General features: G+C 32.0%; 1 protein-coding gene across 2 annotated transcripts in view; it reads left to right on the forward strand.

The window, feature by feature from the left end:
- The first annotated feature begins 4,802 nt into the window (after nucleotides 1-4,802).
- The window catches only part of LOC132725919 (kidney mitochondrial carrier protein 1-like), a 263,207-nt gene continuing 245,579 nt past the window's right edge, over nucleotides 4,803-22,430 (forward strand). For both annotated transcript variants that reach the window (XM_060711118.1, XM_060711119.1), the window contains exons 1-7: nucleotides 4,803-4,945; nucleotides 6,478-6,738; nucleotides 6,985-7,079; nucleotides 11,291-11,376; nucleotides 19,024-19,122; nucleotides 19,748-19,872; nucleotides 20,336-20,396. In XM_060711118.1, the coding sequence (XP_060567101.1) occupies nucleotides 6,524-6,738; nucleotides 6,985-7,079; nucleotides 11,291-11,376; nucleotides 19,024-19,122; nucleotides 19,748-19,872; nucleotides 20,336-20,396 (681 nt within the window). In that variant the 5' untranslated portion in view covers nucleotides 4,803-4,945; nucleotides 6,478-6,523. The remainder of the gene's footprint in view (nucleotides 4,946-6,477; nucleotides 6,739-6,984; nucleotides 7,080-11,290; nucleotides 11,377-19,023; nucleotides 19,123-19,747; nucleotides 19,873-20,335; nucleotides 20,397-22,430) is intronic.

The raw sequence follows: 22,430 nt of genomic DNA on the forward strand, positions 1-22,430 counted from the left end.
ATCAGTACGGATTAATACGGACTAGTAGGGATACGCTACGGTTGATTTTTCCGTAGCAAATTTTTGTGCATGTTCAAAAATTGTCAAGGATCGCTACGGATATACAAGGACTACTACGATTGATTACGGTTACAATACGGAGAGCTACTGACCAGTACGGGTAGCTACGGACGATGCCGGAATTTATCCGTGGCTCTTCCGTGGCCGTTTTCCGTGAATATGTGACCGGGGTATAAGATAGTAGTTTCAAACCCTGCTGTGGACAATTTTCTGGGTAAAACTCCTCCTACAATTATACTCCTCTTTTTTTAGGGGGGGGGGGGGGGGGGGGGGTGAAGAGAGTTTTAATTTCTTTCATTTCTTTATATAAATATAGATATAAAAGACCCAGTGGTCAAAATTAGTTACCAAATGAATCGAAAAATCTCTTTTTACAAAAATGGAGAATAAGACAGTCTACAACATTATCTGTCAAGACACTCTTCAGGAGTATATATGCTCTAAACTTAACACACAATGATTAAATTTCTCAATCAAAGTGCATTTACTTGTGAATAAAAATGAACTCAGTGATTAATTTATACTTACAAAAATAACCTCGGAATAACAAACAGCATTAAAGGCTCCTAAGAGAGCCTTAAAAAAGAACGACCAAAAAATCATTATACCCCGCAAATTAATCATTCTTAGACGTTAAAAGGAGAAATAAGGTGGATCATCAACAATACCTAGAAGAAATAAACGAACCAAATGAAACTGACAATACTGTCACTACCAAATACAACGAAACTACACCCCCCCCTCTTCCTTAAGTCAAATCAAGAATTCGTTTATTCCGCAGTTCATTTAAGTGATACTAAGAACCCCATAAAGCAATGACACGTACATATGTTTTTTTTTTTGTGCGACCACAACTAGTATAATTATGCATCTGATATTTGCATGGTCCCAAAAACACAAAGCTGTGATATAATATGATATGATATGATTTGATATAACATAATGCAATATAAAATAAAATAATATATCAGATTAAAGATCTGCGAGTTGGATCAAATCTGACTTTGGACCCCCATTCACTGTTACCTCTCAACTGGTGTCGACTTTAGGGACTGTTGTAGACTTTAGATCGTCTTAATGACAAAGATTGTACATATATGTACAAATTAACTCACTATAATGTTAGTCGTCATCCCCATAGAGGGTCATCTCAGCACATTAGGGAGAGTCTTCCGACATGCTGAGCTCATTTCACACTATATAAGTCTTCTGTCATTTCGAATATTTACTTTTCTTTGCGGCTGAACGCGCCGACCGTTTGTCTACGTCCTTGCGTGGGATTCGACAGATAATCTACTCTAAGTATAAATATCATTGGATAAATTAACAAAATCTAAGAAATCTAAGTATTTCCTTAACAATGAATATTATAAGTATGATTTCAAGTCTTATAGCCAATAAATTTTGAGCCAAAAGCACGTCATTGTATATTTGAAAATCCAGCTTACGTTTCCCGCTCTCACTACCAAAATTACCTAAAATAGCGCATATTAACAAAAAATGATGAAAAACTTTGGAATCACCTAAAAACTAGTTTTTCCATGTTAACATGTGGTCTTTCACCTAATTTTGGTGAAAAATTGTTGTTTTGTAACATTTATATTTTTTTTAGTTAACCCTTTCCCCCATGAGCATATTTTGAAAAATGGCCATTTTCACTGAAAAGCCTCCTGTTACAAGTTCAAACTGCTATGAAACTATGAAAAATGCTTCAATACTTATCAAACTTGGCACAAATGTTGACTGGACCATTGCCTTTGTAACGACATGCTCAGTCTTAAATTTCCTGTAACCATGGCAACGAGGGGACATCTCCAAATTGCCAAAAATCACTATTTTGCCTCGATTTTTTCCATCAAAATTTATTTCAAAGTGCTGCAACTTCTCAAGGGATTGAGATAGAGTCAAAGGCTTTTCAGCGTTGGTTAAACGTTACATTATGATCGACCTCGCGTCATTTTTAGCCTCTCACAAGTCCAAAATTTTCTTGGCGATGAGGGGGACTCCGCCCCCCTTCAAACCCCCCTAACAGAAGGGGGCACATCCCCCTTCTGTCAACCCCCTGATGTATCTTTTGGATGGGGGGCGGCGCCGAAAAAGTGCTCATTTTTTTTAGCAACATTTCTCAAACAAAAACTTATGTTTGGGGCCCACATAGGACATTTTTTCACTATTTGAGGCCTAAAAAATGGGAGGGGGGGGGGGGGGTCGAAAGTGCGTTGTTTCGCGTATATATGTGGTAAAGGGTTAAAGGCCCATTTTGTCTAAAAATAATGCGATCATTTTTATTTCACAAAAACTAAATATATTTGGTATCTTGACACAGCTTAAAAATATTCATTTGCCATGTAGATGAACTGTCTTTACTTCTTTATTGGTTAAATTATAGTGAATTAGTATATGTGTATGGAAGTCAAAATACTACATTGTTTTCATTTTGGTACATTTATGACACATTGCTACTTTATACACCTAATAAATATCTAACATGGTATAAATCCATTATTAAAACATGATCAACACATGTTTGACATTTCTAAACAAAATTAGAAATATGGATATCTGAGGAATAGTGTGCCTTTAAAAAAAGTTAGATTTAATTAAACTGGAATCTGACAGCGTGTCTTGAGTTATATTTACCAATCAGGCAGTGACTTTACGATGTTCTAAATATCTAGTAAACAATATGTTTAGTTCTGTTCAGATCTTGCGAGTGAATTTCTAATACAAAATAACTTGATACAGTCTATCAGTAACATATAATAATAATGTATCGTGCTTATTAAAAAAGAAACAACATTGTTTTTTCTTAATAATTACACAATATGAATGAAAAAAAAATGTCATAGGTATAAATATCAGTGTTTTTTTTACCATATCAATACTATTTCAATACTTTAGAAAGGCCAGGCATGTGTTAAACAAAGACTTTGATTGAGTTAAACAATTAATAGATTAAGAACGTGTTATAAATGAAATTAGTTCTGAAACTTCATCAGTATAATAATACCAATTGCCAATAAAGAAAAAACGAATATGGTTCAAATATATGAGCAAAGAGTAACGTTTCGGAAACTGTAACAAGATATCAAAAAATGAAAATTATGGTAGCATTTTAGTATTTTCGTGGCTTAATGGGCCTTTAAGATAGTCAACCACGTGAATTTTATGATGAAGCTATTCGCCATCAAATTTGATCACCGTTAATTTTATGGTTCAAAGTTTTGCAATATCAAAAGGGAACAAGTGGCAACGGCATTAAGCATTTGGTATACAGGGTATATACCGAGAACAACTCTGACTGATAAGCTCAGTGGAAATACATCGATTACAGTGTTCCGACGCTCTCACCCGTGCACGTTGTGGAGAGGCACTGTGTATAGAAGATGATTGAAGACCCTCTGCCAGGTTCGCATGCTTTTCCTACAGCACGACTTAGTGTATGAAGTTAGCTGCCGATGTCCTGGCAGAAGCCAGGTAGAGTGGCCATACAAAGTAGGCAGGTACAATAAGGAAGAGTACTAGGGTACGTAAACCTCTAGTACGCTTTGACGACTTGAAAGGCAGACCAACAGCTTTCATCAGACAGTCCTCGCAAGGGCTAAACTCCTTTCACTATTGTCACAGGCTACTGTACGTTTAGGTGCTCATTAAACACTATACAGTGACGTACTTTCGGCTAAAACTGTTAAAGTTGCACGAAGGTAAATTATCAATTTAGCAGATATGGCTACCATCTTTTAACGGTTCGAACCTCGGACAACGGTGCGTACAGACGGTGAGGTTCTGAAAGATTATATATACATGTATATCAAATTAATGTCAGCGTATCTATTATGACTTAGATCACCGTGGAAAGAATACTTTTGTTTCAAAAAGAGTCATTTACCGGGAAATATTTGCGAAGAGCGACCATCATTAAATTTTATATAATAAAAAGCCCTGTGTCAAAGCACAATTTGTTGGGCTACAGCAACATTATGAATTAACTTCACTTTAGGTCAACAGTATGTCGATTCTAATTCAACTAAGATTACATAATCAATGGTGAATCTGACCATGGTCGAATGTTTCTTTAATTAATCAGATACATAGATATCTATGTCTCTGCTTTAACACAGCTTGTTCCCGACGGTGGCGTGCACACATAAACACGTGCACACCAATGGTGGCACTTTATTTCGTGCGCTGTTGGTACTGTGATAATATTTGATGGTTTTGATAGATTTCTTATTATATATTTCTCTAAAAATTATGTTAGACATATTTTAACATGGACATTTATTAGACTACAGTTTATTCTTTAAAATAGAATGTTGCAAACTTTGACTAACTGATAGAGCAAATTTTGGAATATTGTTCTATCAAAATTGTTAGAGAAATCTAGTGATAAGTGTTGGAATTTTATTGTGTTTTACTTTATGTGTGTAAGTTGATTTCATTTAATTAAGATAATGTGTCAATTTAAAGGTCTTATGTTCAAATAAATTATGTTTTTTTTTCTAAAGAATACACTACATATATAAAATATATAGATCTATTATGCTGAAAAGCGCGCGAACATATGTTGGAAAGTGCGGCGTCGAAGTAGTTAGGATATACAGTAAACAGTCTATTTAGTAATTAGAAAAAAAATAGATTTACTGTATTGTAAATTTTCTACTTAAAATTTTCGTTAGATGCCGAAATATGAAATGTGTGTACATCTTTAATCGCCAACACATTTGATTACTTATTTTAGAATAGACTATAGTCTAGTTTGACCTCGCGAGGTCACCACTAGTAGCGCTGTTTATTTATGTGTAATTTTCGTAGTGGGAGCGGGGAACGTAAGCCGGATTTTCAGAAATAACCAAACTTGGAGCGTTTTATCTGCATTATTTTGGTGAGACACTTGTTTATTTTAACATACAATGTTAAGTTTATTGTCTGTCATTTTTTTTTATTCATGCTGCACTTTAGAAAAGAATTTTTTTATATCACAAAATTCGAGACGGGTCACGTAGACAGTCGCGAAATTGTATGACATAATTGAAGACTTGAGAGAAAAGCATATGTTGTTCTGAAAAATAATTTATTCAAGTGTGAATAAATGAGAAATTATTGCTGTGTTTACTTCGTCTTCTTGGAATATAGTTTTGACGCATTGCGGGTGTTTTGTCTTCGTTGCATATATTGTATCAAATTACTGAGGGTCGTTTAGGGTAAATTGACACATTTTACTACAAGAATTCCGGCAATCTCCTGGATTAGACCCCTATGTATATTTCAAAAATAAAACAGAAAGTCACAATGAAACTCGTCATATATATGTACACCTGGTTTAGACAATGGGGATTCCACTACACATTTAGTAGTTTAGGAAATGTTTTTATAGTATTACTGCAGTACTGTAGTGCTGAAGGATGGTCCCCTATGGTACCACTGTACTTATTATTTCCAGTAAATTGTACAAATAAAAATATCTTATATTTACTATTTTATTGAATTGTGTTTAGCCCTCGCATCTTGACTTTAAAATACACATGTCTATCATAGAATAACTCAATGATTTTAATTAGAAACATCTATGGTCGGTCAGCCATGTTTAGAATGGGAGCTTATACGGAGAGCACTATGGTACCGTGGTATGTTAATTGATGGCCCTTTTTGGCTTCAGTATAATTGTTTGTAACAGAATATGCTGTCATTACAGTTTCAGCAGACAACTTTCATCTGTTGGAACATGAAATTATAAGTTAAACTGTTAAATATGGGGTAAAATAAAGAAGTTTTTTCAGCACACACAGGCAGCTTTCGATTTTCCTATGAATGACAAACTTTATTTGAAATGAAAAAAAATTTTAACAATTTTTATCCAAATTCACAAAAGCAGCACTTCCACTTTCACTTTAATGGTGGAAACAGTATTTGGTGACATTCAATCGTCAATCAATGTGTAAAGAAACAAATTTTCTGATTACATCGGAATGGGCAAGGACGCGGTACCAGCGGGGAGTACTATATTATAATTTCTATTGAATGAAAACTTTCAAAAGAAGTTAATGTCATTATGGAAATCACCAATTAATCTTAACTCTGGTCGTCTTCCTCAATGGACCTTGAATTTTGCACAATAAAATTACCACTCAGATGGTAAAGTGTTTGCTAGCTAAATGTCTGCACAGTTGCACATACCCAACCCCCGTCTCCCTTATTTTGATGCTGACAGGTCTTAATGTTCGAATCATTGAAAAATGTTATATTTAAACTAATAGGTATGTGATAAAGGATAAATTAGAATTGTTTAAAATTAATAAAGAACATGTCTGCTTTGTTATGTATGTAAACTTTATTTGGCAGCAGAATGTACTTGTTACTCAAGCATGCATTTATGTACAATTATCATATGTGAGTATTCTTTTCGCTTCTTTTCAGAGTTTCCTTGAAAAGGTTTTTTTATACGTAAGGCTCTCGGCATTTAATGGGGCGAAAACTTAACTGGGAACCATTTTTGTTTGGTGGATTAGCATCGGTGACTGCTGAATGTGGAACTTTTCCAATAGATACAACGAAAATTCGTTTACAAGTTCAAGGTCAGACAATAGATGCAAGATTAACTCAGTTGAAGTACAATGGCATGATCCATGCCTTCTATAGAATCTTTAGAGAGGAAGGAATAACTGCGTTATACTCAGGGTAAGAATCTTCATTATTTTGTAACTTTTTACACCATGAAATTGATCAATAGATTGAAGGCATATTTTACATGTCCTTTCTTGTCTCTTTGAGGACAACATGGGTATAAATAAATTTTCTTTTGCTAAAATACTCCCACAAATGATTACACTGGACAAGAGATTTATGTTGAAGCTTTGAAATAATTATGATGACCTTTACCAATGGACCTAAAGATAATATATTTAAGTTCTGTGAATTTTTCAGGATAGCACCGGCGTTACTGCGTCAGGCAAGCTATGGGACTATAAAGATTGGTGTTTATCACTACATGAAAAGACTTTTCGCTGAATCAGAAAAAGGTAAAGTAAATGTTTTTAAATTCTGATAAGTTCAGTTAGTGCATTTAGATTGTCACATATCAGACCTTTCCCAGTGTCATCACAGGTCAGGCTATCAGACCCATTCCCAATTGCAAATATATCATTATATGCCAAAAATTTCTCAAACTCAATCCAGGTGCTTTTTCCCAAAATGTATGTTATTTGTTACTGGATATCTCTAGTTCAAGTTCCAACAAAAAAGAATAAAATACATTTTTAAATGTTATTTTGAAAATATCTAGATGGACCCATTTATTTGAGCTGTACTGGGAATAAATTGGAAGAGGCCTTCCTCTTTATGCCCTACAATATTACATATAATTCATCAAACAGATTATCAATTTAACTACTAGCAGTCATATTATTAATAACACATCATGCAGTGACATAGTGCTGCAAGTAAGTTTGACTCGGTATGGACTTTACACAGAAATTTCCATGTCCTGTACTTGACCCTTCAAAAAAAAAACCATGTTCCGAATTTAACTTTTCAAACTTTCAATTTATAACTGTTGAAAAGTAGGGCTGTCATTGATGGAAAATTTTGTATCAATATATATATATCGAGAGTCAAATATTGATGATATATAGATATATTGTCTTTGACAGTAGATACAATGGAAAACATTTAAATATGTGTTATAAATTGGGATCATAGTGTTATGCATGCCTGTATTAGACATTACAAATACTAAAAACTAACAGAAAGTTTGTTTATCTGTTATTTTTGTCATTTACATTTGAAAAGTTTTAGTTTAAAGTTTAAGTTAGCCAAGAAAACTGGGAAAAGTGACTTCATATATTGATATTTATTCAATGACAGCCATAATTGAATGAGTACAAGTGGCACTGGCAGAATGATAATGCACTTAATAATAGTATATTTTTACTACTGAAAACTCAAATATGGCCACAAGCAGAATAAACTAGTTTAATAAAGGTCAGGCTATCATATTGATTTTCCTATAGACTTATATTCTGAAAAATGGTCCCTAATCATACCGTAAAATAGAATTTTTATGCTAAAGAGGCGAGTTTTCTAGGAGAATGAAATGTCTGACACATAAAAATTATCTTTTCATATAGGAGAAGCCAACCAAATTTTTGCAAAATGACTTCAAAGAGTATTATGCCCCTTTCCATTGAAGTTTTTTGCTGATCACAGGACTGGACTTACATACACTTTTTATATATACTTATACAACATGTTTGCCTTTTCTATAAAAAACAACAGTAAAAAAACCTTAAAGTCTGCAGAGTTTGCTAATTTATTCTGCTTGACTGTAATATCAAAAATTAAATCCATTTCGGCTCGAATTATACGTTTGTCCCGACTGCCCGTGACATACGTAAAGCTATTGGTCCGGGCAGTATTCTTGAAAGCACCTTTCCACAGGGCAAGTCAAAATAAAATTCCGGGGGGGTTCAGCTCGCCCTTAAAACTACCGCCCGGTCAGCTCGGCCCCTTACCAACTCGGGCACGGGTCAGACTCGGGGCCCACTTTTCAATTATTATATTATTTTTGTAATCACTATTTTTATAATATCTTGTAATTAGTTAAATACACGGATAATTTTCAGCTTTTTGACAATTAGAAACAAATTAATGAAATTGGGTTAAAAGACATTAAAGGACTCTTATGTCACAGGCTATTATTATCAATCAGTGTGTTCGTAAAGGATACCGATTAATTACGGTGATATATTATGATTGACGCATTCATTCTAAAATTGAATTAGTGACCACCTGCAATTAATTAGAAGTCCTTAATTTATGATATTAAGTAAACAAAGTTTTTGTTTGATATTTTTTTTAATATTACTACGTTAAATATATTTTTTTAAAGTGGGCCGAGTTGACCCGTGCCGAGTTGACCCGTGCCGAGTTGGTATAGGGCCGAGTTGACTCTTTTCCAAAATAAAAAGCATCATTGACAAAATGCATGTACAAAATGAATAGAAATAACATCTTTTCATTTATAAACATCTTTAAAACAAAAATACACCATGAATTATTATCAATAATGTGAATATACTACGGTCATGTACATTTGTTGATATAGGAAACGGAAGCAAAAATATGAGCATGCGCCGCGGTAAGGTAATTCTCTGTTCTAATAATAGACTATATCTAATTTTGTACAAGGTAATTCCCGGGTTTATGCTGTTGTTTAAATTTTGATGTTTGCATGTAAAGATATCATTGAAAATATGTAGATAATCATATTGATCTTTAAATATAATTGTTAAATAAAGTTTTTGCATTAAAAATGATTATGTTTAATCTAAATATAACAACATTATGAACTTAGTAAACGAAGACTCGTTTACGGATGTTGACTTGATGATTTTGAACGGGGAATTTCCTTACCGCGGCGCATGCTCATATTTTTCCTTCCGTTTCCTATATCAACAAATGTACATGACCGTAGTATTATTCACATTGAATAAACAGATGAACGATGTTTTTAGAAAACTACTAAATATACAAAAAATATTTATGAGCTTGTTTGTTTTTCTGATTTATACATTTTTTACCATTTTTAGGTCAGGACAAGTAAGTCTTAGGTCACGGGCAAGTAGTTTTAAAAACTACTTGCCCGACAGGACAACCTGATTCAAAAGTTAATGTCTAGGCCTGTGATCATAAGTATTCAGTTCATAGTCAAAATTTTATCACAATATTTTTCATAAAAAGTAGATCCTAGATACTCCAGAGTGAGCAATTAAAATAAATTTCATGAACTAAAATCTTCATGCATGAAAATATATATTGTAATAGAAAAGCTGTGCATCATTGAAAGTTACTACTCATTGATAAATGAGAGATCTATGGAAAAGTTCAACACTATATGCAAATTAAAAAGTCACAATTTTTGACTCCATTGTAGATAAAATTTGACTAGTCAACGAAATAGCATCTTCGTTCAACAGTGTGACACAGTTACCCTAGTTAATGACATAGTTATCATGCATTTGTCATGAAATTGAACTTTTAAAATTTGTAAAAGTTCAATGATGTATATTGTGTACTAAACAATGAAAACCAGTAGTTCAACAGCAGAGGTGATCAATAGTTCAGACGGTGGTAGAAAATTTGCTGAATTATTGATAATGAAGTCATCTATATGTATATATTTAGGGCAATGGTTGAACTTGATGCCCTTGTGATGGAAAAGTCATGCACTTTTCAAGCTGAATACAGAAATATTTGCAAAAGATAAGCAAGAAATATACTTGAAAATAAATTGAAAAAAATATTTTTGTGCATTCTTAGTCTGATTTGAGTGAAAAGTGTAGCAACGCTTTTCAATTTTTCTGGAAAAAAAACGGCATGGGCGTATAATCTAAAATTTTGTACACAAGTTATTGGTGTAGATCTACATCAGATGAAACATTTATCAAGCAAAATTATTTCTACAGTCCTGTCATGTCAAGAAAACCTCAGTGGAGCCCTTTAATAAACAGAAAATTAAAGTTGTTTTCTATAAATACTGGATTTTTTTCCCATCTTTTATGTTCATCTTGTGGTATGTAAATTATTGTATTTCGACAACTGCCACTTGAAAATAAATCCTGTATTTTATATGTAGAACAATGTTGAATATCCCCCATAGAGAACAAGAGAAACGATTCATGAATTGTAGATTGAAAACAGAAACAGTAATAAAAGATAATTAAATATTTGAAGTGGCTTTCAATAACATGGTTTTTTACAGGTGAATCAGTTCAGGAACCAAAAAAATAACTATATTTGAAGTAATCAATCCTATATCATATGTTACATAACTGCTTGTATATAAGGTAGATCATTGAAGTTATGAGTCATTCATTTCAGCAGTGATTTCCTAGAAAGCAAGTTAATATTATAAAACAATTTTTTTTGCTGTGTATCATATAAAGTTTCCAGATCTAAAGCTTATAGGCCCAATAAAATTATATAGCTATTGCATGACTGTAATAAAATATGCCATGTCAGAGCGTTGTTACTGTAAGTTTGTACTGCGGACTGGTCGGGGAAATTCCCATTTTTCCTAAATTCCAGAGTAACTGTATATTGAATTAAAGTTAACCGATCCAGTGTATAAAATTGAATTAAGTATTTTATTATTGATTTCATTGAATACATTTTAGTTGACAACATGAATTTGAACATATTCTCAAGGTCATATACTTTCATTGTTTTACAGATGAATCTCTACCAGTCAATGTATTTTGTGGCATTGTGGCGGGAATCGTGTCCAGCTCGGTGGCAAATCCAACAGATGTACTCAAGGTAAGGACAGTCATGTATAATCAGTCATTTGGGTAGAATTTTTTTATTTTTTAAAGACATTCTACTAACCTAATGTAGTACGGCACACTCCTTTTAGCAAATATGAATGAATTTTGAATAAGTTTGTGGTCAATTTTATTTATTTTCAGTAGACTGTTGTCCAGATAATATCTATAAGTTAGCACTAAAGTTTGGGTTTCAGTCTGTTAATTTTTACAACACAGACCTAATTATATTGGGCTTAAGAAGTACTTGCAGACAGAACAATATTTTGCCCCTTTGCATGCAAAAGAAAAAAATTGTTATTTCGGGTCTGTAGATGCTGTTGTTATTTTTTTTCGAAAATGTAAATTGTCATATAACGTCTACAATGAGATTTACACTTTGTATCTATAACATAAAATTATCAAATTTATACATATATACAAGACAATGCACTTTAATTAGTATAAGTAAAGCGAGGCATCTGTTTGTTACCAATATGAATAATACTTAAAATTGAGGAATATTCACTTGAGACAGAATCCTATGTTTGTTAGAGAGCTAGATTATTGTTCTGTAGAAAGTTCTATATTGATTGATATAGCATGCAAAGTTACATGCCAGGGAAAATTGGCAATCTTCCTAATAGGGTGTCTTAATATTTGTCTTCAATGAACTCAGACAGTGGGGGAGGTATATGAACTTAGATTTTGAAATTGTGGCTGTCTGCAGGTTGCCTTATATTTTCCATAGCAATTATCATATAGATATGACATGTTTTAACTCTATTTTATAGAAGATATTTTTGGAGATATTGTTCTGCTCGTCCTTGGTGTTGGTCACCCTTTTTGGTTAAGTTTTCGTTGGTGGTCATTAACTTCAATAGTGATAAAGCTATAATATTGAAACTTCTTATGTGGATACACCTTGATGAGTTAAAGGTCAAAGGTCAAGGTCATTATGACCTTTAATAGGTAATAGTTTAAGGTCAGTTTTCTCAGTTTTTGTAAAGATTAATTTTTCAAAAACTTTCAAAAGATATTCACTTTAAACTTGGAATGCAGGTTTACTATAAAAACTAAAGAACAGATAGCCCTGAAAGGCATTTTTGAATCCCACTCTTATTTTTCTATAATTTCATTATATTCTCACAAAAAATCATCACATATATTAACTTCAAACTTGAAATACTTGCAAACAATTTATCAGAAATATGCCCAGTTTTCTCATTTGCTTTCATCATACTATAAATTATTGTGAAAAATGGAGTGCACTACCACTCAGATTGTGAAAAATGGAGTGCACTACCACTCAGATTGTGAAAAATGGAGTGCACTACCACTCAGATTGTGAAAAATGGAGTGCACTACCACTCAGATAGCGCTTGTAAGGAATGAGCATAAAGCATATACTTTTAGAGGACAAATGCCCCGGGCCTTTTTTTGGTAGCATTAATAGAGAGTAAAAATACATGCAAGTTTATAACCTTTTTGTATTATAAAATGATATCTTTAATCTATTACGATATTTATTACGTACTTGAGGTTTGTAATATTTTGTGTACACTATAATTATTATTATTGTTTGAAATGAAACATGTTTATTAGAAAAATAGGGTAACTGACTTATAATTTAGTGACTGCAGGCTTATTATTATTGTAACTGTTTCGTAACAACAGGTTCAAAAAGTTCACTTGGATTTCTCGGTGATATTTAGAGTTCTCTTGAAACTGTGTCAGCCAAATATTAGAAAAAAAATTCATCCTGCAATACTACATTTGTTTGAGGGTGTTAGAAATTACAAGTACAAACCTTTATTCCTAAGGTGAAGGCAGTAGAAATTTGCATACAATGTTATTCAGGATCTATTTTCAAGGTGTTTGTGTACTAAGTCTATGAATGCGTGAGTAGGTAGTAATCAGGTACTCAGTGCCAGCTTAGTAAGCAACAGCGTATTAATCTGGTAACAGCTGAGTTATCCTGAGCTTCAGTATGATATATCTCGCGGGTGACTATATTTGATAGATGACATTTCCATGGCAGAATGGGAAAAGTCGTAATCACTTGGCTTTCTGGTGATGAGTTTGAATCCTAGAGAATGTGAAATTGAATATTTTTTTGTTTGGTAAGATAGTAGCATACTTCAAAAGTCCCAAGTTTTTACCCAGGCCACTATTCAATAATTCATGGGCATTATACAAGTAAAATGTAACTGAACTTTGATTCTATTTCATAAAAGTTCAAAATGGCTTTTAATAGTCATTATATGACCTGAAATTAGGCATCATATCTGACTAAGGATTAAATATGTATCGATGAAATTGATTTATTTTTTATATACTTTAGTTGGATTGTGATGATTATATGATACTTGCCCTGTAAGTCTGTTACCCTTAGTCTGCAGGCAGCAAAATATTTTACCATTGCAACTTAAGTGCAAAGTGAAACAGTCGTCCGGTTCTCTGTACATATTTTGAATTTTCCATCAAAATAATGTATGGCATTACATGGGCAATTTTAGTTTGGTGAGGGTTAAACGATTGCTATAACAAGAAGTTTAGTTTATGGTATTGTGGATCATTATGTGTAAATATCTCCAAGCTGAGAGTCTGTGAAATCTTATAATTGACTTTCCAGTGATTTATGATATAATGTATGTGTAGCACTAGTTATAACCACTGTGTGGAGAAAGTTGCAACTTTAACATATAGTATAATATGTATGCCTATGCATTTAAGTTGTGGAATAATTTCTAAAAATCCACTTTAAAGAAAAATACTTGACATCATTTATCATTTATGTCAAGTGAACTTCATAAGTTATCATTTCAAGGAAGAATAAGAATACAGTTTTAACATTCCATTTTTGAAAACTTCGGACAGAAACAAGGAAGTGGTTAGTACAAAAAAATTCCCCTTAGGCAAATTTATGAAACTGAAAATGATATAGGACTTTGATGTGAATTTAATTTATTATTTTGTCTCCAAAGTCACCATTAACATATTTCAGTCTGAATTTTAATATATATTATCTAAAAGTGACTTAATACCTGCAGTTTCCATATTATTAAATTATGAAAAAGTAAACAAAGACTTTATACATGTATATATATAACATTTTCTTACATAAAAACCCAGCTGTTGAAAGTACATCAATGACCTAAAATTTGTTAATTAAAAGAAAAAAATGTTTTTAATGTAAATATTAATTGACTACCTATTATCTTTCAGACAAATTTGTATTGAATTGGAGAATAGCATTTTATTATGCCCTAAAACCTTGATATTGTTTGCCAAGTTTTACATGATGTTAATGTTTAAAGTATATATTAAATTATTAAAATAATAAACAGTCAGATGGAAAGATTTGGCAAATGATATAATGTGTATAAAAATCACTAGGTCGAGACATTCTATGTAATGGATTGAATGACATCAAATTTAAGAAATATGATGATCATGTATATTTTAAGAAATAAATTTAGAAGGAAAATGTCATTTTGTTATGCCTCTTTTGAGAGCAAAATGCAAGGAAAATAAATATTTGTGTTTATACATGGCAACTGTAGATTTATCAGTGTGTCAGTTAGAAATGACTTTTCAAAATAAGTGATGACAATTTTCTTTTCCATGTTTCTTTAGTGATTACTTTGAAATTATTTGATAAATAAAGTTGTCTGTTTAACATGTAGTTTGGGTTTAATAATAAGTTTTAACTATAGCCATTGATAAAAACATTTTATTTGTGAAAACCAATTTTATTTAATGTGCATTAATTTCTCATTGGTATTTATTTCATGTCTTAAAATACCATTAAATTATTTGTTATCTGGATTGTTTCCATGTGGTTATAATATAATTTAAGGGTAGTTTAATCCATAAAGTTATTTGGCTTTAAAATGAAATCAATTGTATTTAACAATTGAATATTGTAAATAATTTTAAAATTCCAAATTTTGAAACAGACTATAGAAATTATTTTGAGACTAGTTTGACCTTAAAGGTCACAGCTCATTCATAAATGGTATTCTACTCTATTAACCAGGAGGCCCCCTGGCAACTTTCCAGTTAAATAATTGTTTGCAAACACCTAGTAACCTACACTACAAGCATTTACATTTTGAAAAGCTTTGATATTTCTTACTTCAATGCAAAATTTTGATTTAAAGGGAGATAATAAAATGTTATTCATTAAGTGTTTTCATGAATTGAGGTATTCAACGGTAGCCTAATGTAGGTTTCTAGATGCAATTAGATAAGGAAGCTTGGGACTACTTTCAACTTTTAAACATGAATCAATTACAAGAAAAAAAAGTTGTAAAGGGAATGTAGTTTTTTATTGAAGATAAACCTATTAATGGATTTAAATTTTCAGTCTGTCAGTAACCAATTTATAATTGGCAGGGGATTAGAGTTTGTCTTTGTATATACATTTATTAAGTTATTTCTTCAGTTTGTAACTGCGTAGGTATACACTCCTATTCTCCATATCACTATGATACAAAATACCTTTTGGAATGCTGTCAATATAAAACTAATGATTTGGCTTTATACCAAAATTGCTGTCATTTATGTAAATAAATAACACAGAAAAGGGCAATCCAGTTCATTTTCCTTGGTTCCAATATTGATATATTTCTGGGCTTATAAGCCTTATTTGATTGAAATAAATTGTCTGTCTGTCTATTTAGCAAACAAAATTCAAATTATATAAATTGATTTAATTATGTGTCATATATTGAAACTGAAGTTTTTTACACCATTGTTGGCTTATGATAGGACTGAATAACAGTTTTGAGTCGGAAGGTGAACTGGAATGATAGGCTTCTTACTCAAGCATACACTTTACTGTAATAAGCTTAGCAAAGCTTCTATTCAGTCCTCTCTGTTAACTGTGTATATATGTATGTATATATATAATATATATATAAATACTCATGTGTATGTATTTTGACTATTTTCTACCATTTCTACTATGCTAACAGCTATACTAAGGACTTACAGGTCAAGAGACTGTTTACTTATTAATAAGCACAAGAAGATCCTAAGGCAGTCATTAACCGATGTTTCCATCGCCCTTATACTGTTGCCATGTTTCATGTACATGCAATATTAATGTATTAATAAAACATTGATAACTTAATGCTGGAAAGGTGAATTCCTTGCCTACGGATCTATATAATATTAATTAATTCTGTAGCTGAAGTGAAACAGGTTTTTTTGAGAATCAATTAAATACCATTTTTGACCTCAGGTTACCTCTCCTGCAATTGTTACAGTGAACCATGTTACAGTACCATACACCCTGAACCAAACCTGCAAGCACAACCAGAGTACCATTTATCTTAACCAACAAGCTTAAAACCCATGTGCCAGTTGGGGTTATACTTTAAACTCTCTACAGATCAAATAGTAATTCGCTAGAAAATGATTCTAGGATGTTTAATCCCCTTGCCTGCCTCCCAACCCCCACACCCCAACATTTGCCCCCTCATTTTGCTGTGGCTGACATTTTTTGAACCCAGATAGGAATAAGCCCATGGAACGATTTGCAGGGTATTTTACCTGGCTAAAAGGGTTATAAGAAAGAATTGTATTGTTTTAATATTGTAAAAATTTTGTTATTATAACTAAAGCGTAATACCCAAGAAGGTAATTTCCCGATTTCAACCGATGAATTTAGTGTATTTTTGTATTTATAAAACATGTAATCATAAAATTTTTATGACTATTTGAGGACATACAATACTTGGCATTCATTTTAGAGTTGAAAGAATTGCTTATCACTGGTATTTTAAGAGCAAGCTTGGCATTTTTTCAAATTTGAGAACTTGATATATGTTGTCACCTCAGTGCAGTAACGCAGTAAGTCCAATTAATTAATATAAGGAGTTAATCCATTACTGCATAAAGGAGACAATGTATTATATCGTATAACAATGTAAATCTATATTGGGCTTACATGGTTCAATATTATCTTAGATAGAAGTCATCACTATAATTAACTGTTTTGAATTGGTACAAAAAAGATTATTATGTTATTTTTAAAAGAAATGACACGCTGTCATTTGAACGAATTAAATCAATATACAATTGTAAAAGAATTTTTAAGTTTGATCCACTTTAGAAAATCTGGGTTAATTATTGTTCAAAATAGTTATTTCAGTAGCATGGCCTTGGTTTAAAAGATATCAGTTTATCAAAATATGACTTTAGAGGTCCGATAGGCTGTTGTATATAGGTGACTTCTAAACTTTGATTACTGGGTTTGAATCCTATTCAAGACTTAGAAATCTATAACAAGGCTTGTGAATAAACACAGAGGCATACTGATTATACAGAGCTAAACTAGGTTGTGCTATTTTGCTGCAATAAAAATATTTTCTTTCTCTCTGTTTTGGGGTACAGTCCAGTACCGGTAGGAGAGGGATTTGGTATTGTTTTCCCAAGATCAGGGAGAAATGTTGGGACTTATGCTGCATAGATATAAAAGAGTAACAATATTTAAGTTGTTATTCAATAGATAGCTCTATTTTATTTTGCAAAAAGCAAATTTTATTATGATTTTATTTAGGGTTTCTAACTGTTGGCAGGTGTGAAATTAAAAAAAAAAAAATTAAGACAAGCTTTAAAAAAAATAATAGGAAAAAATAGACACTATTTTTGGTAGGGAATGATGGCAAATTTTGTAATTGAAGGCCCTCCAAAGGCCTCTTTTGTACATGTATTATAAGAATCTGTGGCCTAGTGCCGGTTAAGTTGTCTGCCCGTCAACCCAGGGATTGTGTGTTCTAGACTTAATGGGGTATGATACCAGTTCTGGTTAGATCCATTAAGCGGACTCAAAAGTTATAATATAACTTGTTTTGCAATCAAACTTATAAATACAGGAATGTTTAAACGAAATACTGGATAGAAACTTTAATAGTATCTGACATGAACTGTACTGCTGTGCAGAAACAAGATCTTTTTTGAGAGATATAATTATTTTTTTTGATGTGATAATAAATCAAATGGATTTTTTTTTTAATCATTTCTTTTCTGCAATTTTAGGTGTTGCACCATTTTACCCTCTGTCTTTGCTTTAATAGAAATTGTATGGTAAAATATTGACTGGGAGCAAGACATACCATGTAAAATATCTTGAACATTAACATTCTTAATTACTGGTATTATCTGGGTCATTGGACCTATTATAACTAACCTAATAGGCTATATTTAGATGTAACATAAGAAAACAGTTTGGCAAGTGGCTACCAATTGACCGACATTTATATCAAGATTAAATGTCCATAAACAAACTAAAAAACTAGGAAAATTCATATGCATAAATGAAAATATGTAACCACAATCTTAGTTGGTTTTAAGTACCTTATTAAACTGAAATACTTGTGTTTTAATATTTTCTTTTGCAACAAAATTTTTGCATATTTTGATATTGTTGTGTACAAAACTATAACTTTACCATAAATGCTCCCTTATCAATTTTATATATATTGGTAATATTGTTTTTAACCTTTCTCTATTGATAGACAATAGGTTGTGTGTTTTTTTCCCCTCCATGGAGATAGTTACTCAATATCTATCAATCAAGTCTAAAACCAAATAAGGTGGGAATTTTATATTTTTGATAACCATGTACAATGTTTAATTGATTTATTTTCAGGTTCGTATGCAAGCACGATCCTCCCTGAAGGGTAATGAGAGCATGTTTCAAGCATTCCAAGACATCTTCAGACAGGAAGGGCTTCCAGGATTATGGAGGGTAAGTCTTTGTATCTGAGCAAAGCTATCAATGTAATTCTAGACCTCTGTGGCTGAGTATAACAATAATTGTTTACATGCTATTAAGTTATCCTTCCATTGTATTGGAGGCTGTTAGTTTCTACCTATGTTGCATGCTCAAAATTAGTGCTTTACAGAAGTACATGCTCAACTGGAATAACTCAATATTCAACTGTTCATTGGGTACTAAATTTGAACCTGACCTCATGGCTTCGAATGGGCTGATATTAGATAAAACAATAAGTCATCAAAACTTGCACTAGCCTGCTAGTCTAACACTGGTAAATTCATTTCTAGACATAATTTATGACATAAATTAGATTTACACTATAGAATAAGAAATATGTCTGAGTGGTTCAGATTATTGTGGCAAAAAGATTGCTTTTCACCATTGTAAGTTTGAGTTCGGAAAAGTGCCATAAAACCTTTTCTGTGTTGGTGAGACGTAAAACCCAAAAAAAAAACTGACCAACAACAACAACAACAACAAATAAAACCAATGAAATATTGTTCATTATTCATGATTATTAATGTATGATTTTAATGTAGGCTTGTATTATAGGGTTGTGATTTTATTATAGGGTTGTTATGTTATTTTATTATAGGGTGTAGGACCAACGGCACAGAGAGCAGCGATTGTGGTGGGTGTCGAGTTACCTGCCTATGATATGATCAAACGTTACCTACTCACACATGAGATTATGGGAGATACGAAATCAAACCATTTCACGTATGTATACTATTATTGTTGTTTGACATGTCTGCGTAACTTACCTAGGAAACCTAGATGTCAGTTTGGAAAATGATATCACTATTGAACAAAGTTGGAAAAAAATTCATTGCATCAATCATTTCTCTGTTTTTATAGGCATGAATAGCCTAGCAAGTTTGTTACAAGATCTTCACCTTATTTATATAGAGGATTGTTTGTCTAAAGTTGCTATTTTTTCACTTATTGAGAAATTATGGTCAATTTCATTTTTTAACGCAACTTTTAGAAGAAAATTTAGAGATATTGTCATGATTTATATTGTTGTCTCATCAAAAAGACTTTTAATTACTTTTAGCTAAAGTCTCTGCTGATTGAACATGTGACCCTCCTGAATAATTGGTCTCACAGTGTGTACACTGAACGGCTGCTTTCCCTATATGTTATTTGTATTTTATTACCCCCGTTTTATATCAATATATAGGTCCAGCTTCATCGCAGGGTTGGCAGGGGCTGTAGCTTCTACACCAGTTGACGTTATCAAGGTAACTATCATATTTTATTACCTCCCTTTATTATAACTTGCCATTGCTTTATTCATTTCATACAAATCATCAAAGAACAGAATTTAGCATGCAGAATGGTTTATGTGATGTTGTCTCAAAATCTGCTTTTGCAATCCTTGTTTTCTGTAAATTTTTGCACTGATACACAAAATAAGCTTATTTTTGGAAAGTATTTTTATTGCAAAAGATTAAAACAAAGACTAGAATAAGTGTGGAATTGTTAACATATATATTTAGTCTTTTTTTGTTTTTGTAAAAATTAAGAGATTTTTACTCTTAACCTATTGCATTTCACAAATGGTAACATTTAAAGTTGTAAGGGTCTGCAAGGCCAAGTGGTAAGGGTTGGTCAAATGGAATCATTTGTCCTTCAGGGCTGTGGGTTCAAATCCTGCCATGTAATAAGGACTTTGTATTTGAGAAAGTTGTGAATCTAAGTAAAAGGTTGCTAGTTATACACTACAGACAACTGCTCATGTATGTAATAATGACCAATGGGGAAATCTTGGGACTTTTCTTTATTTAGTAAAACTGAAAGGTTGCCTTTTGACCCTAACTGTGTAAGACTTAAAAACTCGATTTTGAATTAAACTAAGGCTTAACACACAAAACAGAAAAAAAAAATTATTGAGTATTCTAGTATGTAAGAATGCATATTCTTGGCAATTAGAAGATTCGCTTTGGCTATTGTCCATTGAATTGCAGGAATGCATATTGCATGTGCTAGGCATTTTTCCCTTTATCTTTTTTTGCACAATCATGCATATAATATAATAATAAAAAGATTTTATAACAAAGTAGAAATTGTTGTGGTTTTTATTTTCGATATAACTACTTAGCCTGTCAATTAAATGAAAGCTGTTTCATAGATTTAACAACAGCCTGTATACATGTTAAGTGGCAATTAGATGGTGAAGTTTGACATGTTTATACACAGAAAGAATAACAATAGTTAAATATGATAATAAGAAGTCTTATGACTGTTAAATGTAAACACAAGTTATTTGCATGCCAGTTGGTATTTAAAAAAACTACTGAAGGGAATGGGTTGAAACATCATACACTTGTTTGAGAGTTTAATAGGAGGTCACTGGCCAAGTTGCAAAACTTTAACATGGATTTTGACAGAATTGTAGCCCCTTTTTGAACTTAGAAAATTCTACTTTTTGCAGGCTTTTGTTTTACTGTTGAGCACGCTGTATTACTCACAGGTCTTGTTAGAGATTTTAGTATCAATATAACCATATTGAGCTGTCATTAATGTAGAGCCTGGTTATACTGCAAGGACACATAGGCTAGCCTGGTTTAATTCTGACCATATAAGTCAGTATTGCTATTAACACTCTAAGGGTTCCTATACCTTACAAAATGCCTTTCACATTTGAGCTGCAAAAATTGTATGCAAGTCACTAAAGCTAAATTGCTCTGGTATGAAATATGTTAATCCAGGTCCGTTAACTTAATTCCCAGTGCTGAGGCTTGTTTTTTCTGACAGTATAATGTTACTAAATGCTGTTATTTTGTTTAAAAAGGAGCATTAACTTTTATATAGATACAAAACTGGACTTACTGTAAGCATTTTAGTGACTTGAATGTTTATCAGTCACTTTTGTTACTCTCTTAGATTCTTCTAGAATAAAATATTTTTCCATATCTTAAGTAATAATTGAGACATTTTAAATGTTAATGATTTCGTGTATAATAGATTTTTACATGGTTGCAAAAGTTTGGGAGACATCATAAATGACATTCTGTATACTAAATATCATCCATCAATATGCCTTGTTGCTCTGTAACATTGTTGTAGGGCAGAATATACATCAAGTTTTTCTACCTATATTAGTCACTTTTTTGTGTAACCTTCTTAAGCTCTGAAGTAAAATCATGTTCCATTGTTATGACATTATAATTTTACTGTACTGTGAATAGTGTTAATAAAATAAGTCATTTTGATATAAATACAGTTTGATATAACGTGTTTGAGAGATTTTTTGAGTATTTACTGAAGGGATT

This window comes from Ruditapes philippinarum, unplaced genomic scaffold (assembly GCF_026571515.1).
Source record: "Ruditapes philippinarum isolate M1 unplaced genomic scaffold, ASM2657151v2 ctg27_1_1_1_1, whole genome shotgun sequence".
In the NCBI taxonomy this organism is placed as follows: Eukaryota; Metazoa; Mollusca; class Bivalvia; order Venerida; family Veneridae; genus Ruditapes; species Ruditapes philippinarum.